This window comes from Atta cephalotes (genome assembly GCF_000143395.1).
Source record: "Atta cephalotes unplaced genomic scaffold scaffold00013, whole genome shotgun sequence".
Taxonomy (NCBI): Eukaryota; Metazoa; Arthropoda; class Insecta; order Hymenoptera; family Formicidae; genus Atta; species Atta cephalotes.
Genome location: NW_012130077.1, coordinates 4,775,281 through 4,786,286, shown reverse-complemented (window position 1 = coordinate 4,786,286; position 11,006 = coordinate 4,775,281). Strand labels below are relative to the sequence as shown.

The 11,006-nt window shown below is 30.5% G+C and overlaps 2 protein-coding genes across 2 annotated transcripts in view; both read right to left on the bottom strand.

The window, feature by feature from the left end:
• LOC105617708 (phosphofurin acidic cluster sorting protein 2) overlaps window positions 1-6,754 on the bottom strand; it is an 8,939-nt gene extending 2,185 nt beyond the window's left edge. Inside the window, exons 1-6 of the mRNA XM_012199262.1 lie at window positions 6,651-6,754; window positions 2,680-2,983; window positions 2,158-2,445; window positions 1,974-2,073; window positions 1,071-1,226; window positions 958-979 (exon numbers count right to left, since the gene is read on the bottom strand). Of these exons, the coding sequence (XP_012054652.1) occupies window positions 958-979; window positions 1,071-1,226; window positions 1,974-2,073; window positions 2,158-2,445; window positions 2,680-2,983; window positions 6,651-6,754 (974 nt within the window). The remainder of the gene's footprint in view (window positions 1-957; window positions 980-1,070; window positions 1,227-1,973; window positions 2,074-2,157; window positions 2,446-2,679; window positions 2,984-6,650) is intronic.
• Window positions 6,755-9,433: 2,679 nt separating this feature from the next.
• The window catches only part of LOC105617554 (protein YIF1B-A), a 3,394-nt gene continuing 1,821 nt past the window's right edge, over window positions 9,434-11,006 (bottom strand). Inside the window, exons 2-4 of the mRNA XM_012199109.1 lie at window positions 10,713-10,801; window positions 10,160-10,489; window positions 9,434-9,964 (exon numbers count right to left, since the gene is read on the bottom strand). Of these exons, the coding sequence (XP_012054499.1) occupies window positions 9,434-9,964; window positions 10,160-10,489; window positions 10,713-10,801 (950 nt within the window). The remainder of the gene's footprint in view (window positions 9,965-10,159; window positions 10,490-10,712; window positions 10,802-11,006) is intronic.

The following is an 11,006-nucleotide window of genomic DNA, read 5'->3' as shown; positions in this document are numbered from 1 at the left end:
AGAGAGAGAGAGAGAAAATATAACGTATGTATATGTCAAATGTCAACACATTATTACATGTTTTTAATTCAAAAGTTTTATATTGGATAATCTGTTTTAAAACGTTGAAAACTTTGGACGAACCTGTAAAAGGTATTCGAATTGCAACAGTCATGCTACTTCACCAAAACATCAACAGCATAATCAAATCGTGAATAATAAATACACCTTTGGCAGTTACAAATTATTCATTTTTATGGAATTATTAAAATCTCTCTTTTCAAGCATAATATATTAATATAATGTATAATATAAAACAGAATAATTTTTATATAGTGATTATAATTTCTATAGAGAGAGATTATCATTATCTTTAGAATGTTTTACGTGCGAAGATTAATACGAAAGTATTAATGTACTTTTTAAAAAATTCAGTCTCATTCATTATTCGTCATTACAAGTACGCAATATAAAAAACAAGTTTCTTATGTTATTATATTTTCTTTTTTAACATCAAAAACAAACATAATTGTTATAGCTCTTATCTAATTATAAGATATATTATAAAAAAAAAACTATAATTCTTTAAAAATCTATTTATACAAAAAAAATTTTTTATTATTTTATCAAATGACACTGTGCGATAAGAAATTTATTTCTTTTCTTTTTTTTTCATTCTGTTTGATACGCAAATGCGCAAGTTGGTAATGTTTATTGTTCAAAAATATGCATGAGAGAGAGGATGATCGAAGGCATAAATTTAAATAAAAAACATATGTGTGGAAATTCTCATACGTTTAACTGCGAAAAGTGACTATTTAACGAGTGTAATAATAGCCTGGAGCGAAAGCCAGAATACGATGAGTTTGATATGTAATGTATCTTCCTTACCGTAAAGCGTTATATATGATATGATAATGGTACCAACATTTGTTTAAACGCCAGCCTTAAGTAATATGTCTATTACTTAAATATTACATCGCAACATCAGTACAATGAGCTAGTTTCAAATATCGATAAAATATCTTGCGTATTACACATATGTCACACATTTTATCAGAATACGCGAATTAGATTATGCAATAACTTACCGGAATGAGGTGGCGCGAGAAGAGATCGACTAGAGCTGAAAAAAGGTCTTAGCGAGGGCTTCGGTGTACTACTAACAGACATGGTATCCAATTCTGGCCCACTATCTGATAAATCTTCTAATTCGTTGAACAATTCTTCTATCTCCATATCACCGCCTTTAACAAAAAATTGTGGAAACATTTAAATAAGTTTTTTGAGATATAGTTTCGAATCTCCGCTCCCGATTAACTTGAAATTTTACATATAAGTTGTTTTTTGTGTAAGAAATAAAAAACCTATAGTTTCAATTTCGAGAAATGAAAAAAAAAATTTTATTTTACTTTTTGTTCAGCTAAATCTTGCTTTGCATGGAAAGTGCATCATGCGTCTGGCAGGGGGAGGTGAGATGGGAGTCGCTTCGTATGAAAGTTATGCATTCCTTGCAGGGGGGAGATGAGATGGGAGTCGCTTCGTATGGAAGTCATTCTTAAACAGGGAGAGAAGTGAAATAAGAGTTGCTTCGCATGGAAGTCACTTCTAAACAGAGGAGCGAGGGGGGAAAATCGGATAGGAGTTGCTTCGGCTTGAAAAGTCATATTTTCTTAAGTCTTAGAAGTTGAGACTATGTGTTTTTTATTTCTCACATGAGTAGAATTTATCATTCGGAATTATTTTACCCGTTTTTTTGCTTTAGAAATTATTTTATTACAATTAACATTTATTTAATTTTCCAAATTGCATTTAACATGTAAAGAATTTTAAGAAAAATTGTTATTAATATTAACTGTTATTAATATTAATCCATTAGTTTTAATCATCTATTTTTTCTTTTTCGTTCATTTTTTATATTTTATATATATATTTTATATATATATTTTATTTTATATATTTTATATTATATATACAGTATTTTTTATATATACCTGAAAGTTTTTGTCCAATCTCCTCTTGATCGTGCTCCAACTCCTCAGATACTCTAAATCGCTTTAGAAGAGCTATAAACTTTTGCTTTAAATTTCTTTGCTGTAAAACACAATAAAGATTAGAATTCAATAGAAAACAATGAGAATAGGAAAATCTTAAGCTGCATGAAAATATTGCGCACACCCTGGCATTCGCTGGAATCTTCCCGCGACTCTTCCGCCTGTGTACCTCCAATGTAGGCTCGCTATCGCTACCCTCTGCCTCACCCTCCGAGCTAAACTCCTCCTCCTCGTCACTAAATTCCGGACAGAGTCTCTCGTTGGGATCATTTGTCAGTCTTTTATCATGATCAACCGGCTGAGAACTCAGAGCGACAACGTTCACACGTGCTAATGGGACTGAGTGACCACCGTATTTTTCCGCTTTATCTGATATGAGTTCTAACTCGACGTCCATTTGTTTCTGTAGCACCTGTAAAAAGTGATTATCATTGCGAAGAAATTTAATGTATGAGGCAACATGAGAGACAATGCATCTCCATCTTTTTCGGAAAAAAAATATTTTGTAATATTATAATCTTGCTAGAGTTATTTCATTATTATGATATAACAATATCTATTATTATTGTAATTATACCACAGCTTTGAGCGAAAAATAAATAATTTTATTTTTAATACAAACAACAAAGTAAAATTCCAGGCTTACTTGCGCCATGTTAACAATTCCCTCTGCGAGAGTCTTGTATCCAAGCATCGTACGATTTTTATATCGTTTTCGCCTCTGCAATAATATCAGAAGTTTGTTGCCGTCTCTTTTGAGAAAATGTGGATACTGAAGTGCAAATTGCAATTCCAGTTCCGTATCGAGTATGCCGCCAGTCGGTATAGCCATCTCATTGGAACGCAAGGTTCTTTTGGAGCTCTGCATCTTGACCGCGATGCTGATGGACGCTAAGTCTGAGCCGAGCGGTCGGAGTATTATTAATCGAGTTAAAGTCAAGGAACACAACCTAAAAATAAAGCGAAATTAAAGTGAGATATTTAAAGATTTAAGACGTAAGGATATTTTAAGGTTTGATCGAAAGATTGCCTAGAAGAAATCTCATTGAAAATATATTCAATAATATGAATATAATAACTAGAGTTCACAAAGACAATGTAATGACCAATATCTCGATTATTGATCGAGGATACACATTTTGAAAAACTATGGAGATTTAAATGGATAATGTGCATCAATATAATTTCTTTTGGAGGAAACGATTGGCATGATAATCGAGATATCTACAAGGTATAAGGATTTCGAAAGATAAGAATCGATTGAGGGATCGTATATATTTATCATATATTGTGCAAAATGTGTATACAATATTCTATTCGTGAATAACCAAAAAGATTAATTTTATCACGAGTTATCATCTACCCTGTTTATATTTAGCACTATGTCGGTTTAAAGTAGGCGAATTAATACTATCAAGTACGTAACATTCGGATTAAAAAGATTTTTACATATGAAAAACATACAACATTGTCAATTTTATGGCTTTTATAGATAAAATAAAATAAGTTATAAAAAAGTTATAAAAATGGAATTATTTCACAAAATTCTAACGAGCATGCTTATTTTCGAGCACGTTTATCACTATAAACTAAAAAAAATCTATAAAATCAATTAAAAGGATTTTTTAGTTTAGAAGATTTTGCTAGAAGAAATATCTCCCGAGCTAATTTCGAAGAGAATTTGTGGAGAATTTTGGCAGAAAATAAATACATATATACTAATAACAATATTCTTCAGCAAAATAGAAAAATTATTTGACAAGTACGTGGGACAAATATTTGAATTCCGACGTAGATATGTACAATGAAAAATAAAATATAGATATAACTGCTGGAATCAGACAAAATATAATCCTTTTTATGGAATAAATTTTCTTTTAGGACCTGCAATATAAAGTATAGGTCCTTACTCCGTTCGAGCCCCCTTCGTACATAATTTACATCTCGATACGCGTGATAGAGCCTATACCAAGTGGAAACATCGTCGACGAAACCCTTATTACACAGTGACGGTGGGCAGAAGGATGATTATCGTTATTTATGAAGAGGGTTTCTGGGGGCGTTGAGGGGCGCGAATACTAAATATAGCCGTAGAGAACAGAAACTACAGGTGGCATGTTATCATTCGAGCGCGCATTTATTTTACTGTGCACGACACAACCATTCCATTTGCGATAATACGATTACGTGAACGATTCGTGGAAAATACGTAAATTTAATCTCTTGTGTCAGCAATATTTAAAGAACTTAAATCATTTACATAGTATACGTTCTATTGGAAATTATTTCTAATTATTCAAATCATACGAATACTATTTCTAAATCAACTAATATTTGTGTATTAAAATACAGCAGAAAATATATACACCAATATCATTATGATATTGTCATCATATAATATGTAAATAATAATAGTGTCGATTATTCTAAATAATAATTCAAAAAATATTCTCGACAAAAATACTTGCGGATAATCGATCAAAAATAATGAAATTGTAACGATAAGTATGAGATATCTCTATCGATACCTGCAATTGAAAATATAATCAACAATCATTAAATTTAACATTAAATGTAGATCAAGCGTTAGAAACTTGCATAAATATTATATCGAATATATGTTATTATATATGAATATTATTATATATGATCTTAAATATCTTACTGCTGTGCCGATTAGATTTGCGGAATTTTATTTTCGCATATTTCCAAAGCGAAAAATCTTTTTAAAGAATTTGTTGGAAATCGATAGCATTGGGTGCCTTCCAATAAGCGACTCAGTACAACATAGTGATCATCTCATCCTTGTATAATATTGGCGAACAAGGATATAATGATGATGATGTGTCATACCATGTTATGTGTGTCTCTTATTGGAAAACATTTTAACTTGAAGCGATTCGTTAATTTCAGTCATTTCATGTGACTGTTGTGCATTCGAATTAATCGCTGACTTTTGCCAAACACGTGCCTGCCATCGTGATTTGGCAATAACTGAGAGTCAAAAATACAATAATTATATTTCATCATAGTATACGAATGTGGTTCGCTAGTTGCATACGTAAAGATATATGCGCAGCACGATATATCTAATCAACTTTATAGTCGATTTCCCAAATCGATTAAGATATTTATAGTAAAAAGAACATCTACGATTTCGTGAGGCACCGTGTGCGGTTTCAAAATTTACATTTAAAATTTAAGTTATGGATATTGAAAAGTAGATAAGAATTTATAATATGTCTCTCTGGCTTAAAAACGCCCCTACAGGCGTTTTCATTCAAACTCGACATTCAACTCGACGATCTTATCGTCGACGATATAGGCTATATATATTTTAAATAGTGGTATAGTAATTAAATTATATAACTATAAATTATATACTGCACAATAGAAAAATTATGTTTGTTATATAAGTATTTTTTGAACATTACAAAATAATTTATTTCTTAGTATGACTTATATAAAGTACACGATTTCTTTTTTGAATATTTATTTAACTGAAACATTATAATTATCTTATTGAAGTAGATCGACAAAATCATGAATCGAGATAATAACAATAAATTTAAAACAAAAAATTTCTACAATATATTTTGATTAATTATTTCTTATTAATCTATTAAAATGTATTTATTTAATGCAATTAGAGAATTTTATCTCATAATCATGATTGTTTTTATTTATTTTCTGATTTTTGAGATATATGATTATATATATCTTTTTAAAAATTTAAATTTAATTTGAAAGTTTTATTTGTTTTAATATTCGTTCTTATTTATATTGATTTAAAAAAATTTTTTCTGGTTTTATAAACTTGTATCAGCTGATAAAAAATTGATTTACCTAATATATATTTAAAAAAATATTAACAAAGTTTAAACTAACTTTTACTCTCTCTAGTTTAATTCGACAAATCTTGTAAAGAAATTTGATAAAATATTTGATCATAATTAAAATTTTATATTTTATGTATGCATATATACATATATATGTACATTTCATATATTATATAAATTATTTCTCGATTAATATATTGTTAACTTGTTAGTACTTCTTAATATTAACAATATTCATAAAAACAGGAAATAATTTGCCTCATATTAACTTTTCGTATTGATGTTTCTCCGATCATAAGTATCGTAAGTGTCATTCGACATAGAAAAATTAACAATAAATATTGATCTACTGTCATTCCTGTTAAAAGTAAAATGGTGAAAAATATGAAAAATATTTAAAACTGAAAATATCGACGAATGCAAAAAGTGAGAGTTTTGTCATTCATCGTGAACGTGATGAGCACGAGCATCTGTCAGATTTCTGTTGACAGTAGCAGTAATTTCGGAGTCATAATAATGAATGCGACGCATGCCATACGACTGTGACTCAACTACGAAGAATAATGCAACCTGTCCATTCACTCATAGGTCATCAACTTGTAAATACGGGCATCCCAATTGATCAAAGCAGGGGGTGGGTCACAAAAAGGGCGTGCAAACGTTTCTCATCGGAGAAACGTTACTTGGCGTCCACCATCACGTCGAAGAACGCTGAATGAATCACACTGCGAGTCAAACAATGTCGGAGTAATCATAAGAAAATATGTTGTGTTGTTACCTGGGTATGCAATTCGGAGGAGTACGATCTACTTCCCAGGTGGCAAACAACTTCATAGGAACAGGCCGGGTAGCCGGGGCTGTCACCTTCGTCCGCTCCGCCATTTTTGGCCCTGACGGCTGCTGGCGGTGGCGGCCCACAAGACACACACCACACAACGTCTACGTTTCACCGCCCAAGTCTCGCGCAGTCTCGCGGCTCGCGGACGACTATCAATGACCGTGAAGAGCGCGCGGCGCGGTGCGGCTCGACACCACACCACTTGACATGAGTGACAACTTGACGAGACGCGAGATAAGAGTTGACAGAAATCTCGATCGTAGCGCCACACCTTGCCCATGTGCGATAACCGGAATGACAATTGCCAGAATGACTAATCATTAAAAAACGTACTGCGACATCTCGTAAATTCGATATGAGATAATGATTTTTGACTAATGCTGCGTACGGGGAGCGCGCTATCAGCGCTGTCTATCATCACCGATACTATTAAAGAGATACTATTAAAGATCAACCTTGGTAAATTTTCGGCGGTATAAAAAAAGTCTGGAGGATTCGGAGGTAATTGAAGAACTCTGACATTATCGATAATTGATATAAATTCATTATTATTAACATAAATATTTTTAAAATAATCAGGATTATGCGCATTACTTTATCGTTACTTTTTTGAAAAGAGTAACTCATTACTAACTTTAAAAAGTAACGCGTTACCGTTACCGTAACTTGAAAAATAACGATTCGTTATTTTTTCGTCACTTCTTGTTATAATGCTAAAGTAAGTTATTAAATTTTAAAATTACGTTAGCTGATAATTAAGTTAATACTAAATGTGAAATAAATATTCAAATTTGAAACTCTCTTAACTAGTTTGTATATAAAGCAAGCTTTTCTCTATATTAAACTTATCTATAGTTTTACTAATTCTTTATTTTATTTAAATAATATCATTATTTTAATGTACTCATTTTTATAAGAATTTAGCTTAAGCAGATAATAGAGTATATATTGTTTTTAAACGTTAATGTTCCCTGGTGAATATAAATCGATGAAATCTTTATCAATAGACTCATTTCCAGTATAATTCATAATGAAATGAGTCAATTGATAGAGATTTCAGCGATTTTCAGCGAATTTCAACAATTTATTTCCACTAGAATTATTATTATGTGTACTTCAATATTTATTGTCCGTACCAAAAATTTACAATATATATATATGTAATATGAATTATATATTTTCAATATTGGCAGTGTCTGTTAGAACATAGTATAAGATATTAAGTATAAAATACTTTTTAAGAAATTAAGAATAAATTATAAAATAACAAAATAATAAGGAACTGAAGTAACGATAAAAGTAATGGCTAAATTCGTTACCGTTACTATAAATGTAATAACATTACCGTTATCATTACAGATAGAAAAAAATAATGAAAATGGTAACGGCGTTACAAGTAACGCGTTACTTCCCAACTCTGAAAATAATAATACAATGTCACGACGAGTTTTGCGTGAAGAAATTGCTTAAGATTCATCATTCTGTAAAACAGAATCTGGCAATTCTCGTTCTACATAATTTGCATTTTGCAAATTATGTACTTGTACAAGAGGAAAGAAAGCGTTAATTGATAATTATATTTATGATTGAATTTTAATGTTAAATTTATGTAAATTTTTCTGCGTTTTTATTGATATTTATAAATTTACTGAAGATGGCCAGATTGTGGCCGAAACGTTTAAATCATTTGACATTTACATATTAAATATCACAAAAACTTGTGGTTGCATACTTTTCTTTTTGTTAATTTTATGAATTTTTATTTTTAAAAAATCATGTTTGTTATAATTATATATATAAATATTTATGGTTTATGCATTATTAAATTCATGATTTTTTATTATATAAATGTTCCATAAATAAATAAATGTATACTTACATACTTGTGAAGCTGTAATATCCTATATATTCCAGAAAAATTATAATTTTTTCTCTGCAGTTATCATCTCTGTTGATCAAACTTTGACGATAACACTGAAATCACAATTTTAAAGAAAAATCGAGTATTATTGAGTTCTAAATGGATAAATACATTTATTAAACTAATAAATTATAAAATTAATACAATATTATCAGTTTTTAACTCTTAATTACTTCAATATTTTCAAGGACGCGAACTGTAAGGATATTGGTTTAATAGTATCTCGTCAATGCTATCATCTATCTTTGTTTTACATCTAATAAACAAATAGGTGCTTTCCATTTGACGACACAAGTGTTATTCTATCCTTCTTGACATTCAGAGAGACAAAGATAAAACGATACTTGTGTCAAATGGAAAGCATCTAATGAAGAATGACACAAATTATAATGGCTGTGTACCAAAATTTATTGCCAGCGCTATAAATCTACAGTTTACGTTACGTATATTACATTTTCCAAACTGACAATGAATTTTGGAAACAGCCAGTGTCTCTTCGAATGCACAATGCACTCATAGTCAAAACACACAAAATGACCGGAATTATAACAAAATACGTTTTACTAATTTTCGAAGTCACTCGATATTTGTTGGAAAAATTTATTTCGAAGGAACCAAAATCTGTTAACATCTTATCTATCACAGAAGAAAAAAAAGTCGGGTAGTAAAGATCCATCAAATATAATAGACGAATTATGATTGGATTTTATTACAAAAAAATGTACAGATATTAGTAGCCAAATAATAAATATTCACATTTCCTTCTCCTTGTTTTTATAAACGTTTTACATTTACTATTTATTTAAATTAGATGATATGACAACCACCACATTAAAACAGGTTGTATACCAGCCAAAGACAATATGAAGTAAAGCCGCCTTTTATTACCGGAAGCTGTGTATGAACTATGACCTTGTGGAATGACTCGTAATTTTAAGGATCGCATCAGAAAGACAGCTAGAGAAGCACTGAAGTACAAGAGCATTATATAATAACCAAATTTCCGAAATAGCAACGATATCAATAGTGCCGCATTAATACCGACATATTTATAACCGCAATATGCCAATAGGTCTAGCGTTGCTAGACTCGTTTGGAGATTCATCACATACAAACTCACAGTATGAACAAGTAATTCGATTAAACCCCAAGCAAGAGCGGAGCTAGCTAGAATACCTAATTGTTCGTGAGTAAAACGTTCCTGCATGCCTAAAACTAATCCCGCCATAGCAACGTATGTGAAAAACGCCATTGTAGGAATGTACATATCTGGCGCGTTAGTTTCATATCGTGGTTGCAATGGTACATCTTGTTCGTATTTTACAGACCAGTCCTATAAAAAGGAATTATTGATTAAGGAATTATTCTCATAGTTACAATAGATCAGTGATCGAGAAATACTCTTTTGATTTTTATAAACATTTATTTCTACACACAACAAAAATATCTGTAATGAAGTTATTTAATCTAGTACAATATATATTCATCAATCTGTCTGTCTTCATTTAATGTCCTCTGTGAAACTTACCTTGTGAGTAAATGGGAAGAACAGCAGCATTAATTTTGCAAAAACATAATCGGTGTTTACAGCAAAGTAATATTTCATTGCTGAAACTGGCACATACTTTTCAAGATGCTGTTTTCCAGTACCAACTAATGCATTTCCATATTGTACTGCCATGTCTGCAACAACTGGTTGTGCTAAAAATTGTGTTGCAAATTGCGGGGTTGCAAACTCTCCTCCTTGATTATCGCTGGATGGATAATTTGACATTTGTGGATTGAATCCATATGGAGGTGGTCCTTGTCCAGGAACACCAAAGCTATATTCTGGCATCGTACCATTATTCATGGATACCTAAAACAATAGATTACTCAAAAATATGATATAATATCAATCTATAAGATATAAAAAATATAAGCAACAAATTTTATTACTATGTGTAAACTTGGACTAGCAGAGAAGCAATTCTGTTCAAAGTTAGTCTATTTTATAAATGCTATAAATAACAATCATAATCTAATTTATAATAAAAATATATTAATTTTATAAAATTTATTAATATTTTTATAAAATTTACCTGTTCATTATATATATATGGATTCTGTGCCATTGAAGGAGCTGGTGCAGATAGACCAGCTGATGGATCCAACAATCTCTTCGGTTTTCCTGCCAATAAACAACTTATCTTTATATAAAATAAAAATAATAAAATTTGCTTAATTGTATACTATGTGATATAATAAAATTGATGTTCTTATTATTATATTAGACTGAACAATATTATTAAAATTAATAATCTTATTCATATACTCGCTCTTGCGCGCTCTCTCTCTTTCTCTCTCTCTCTCTCTCTCTTCTCTCTCTCTCTACT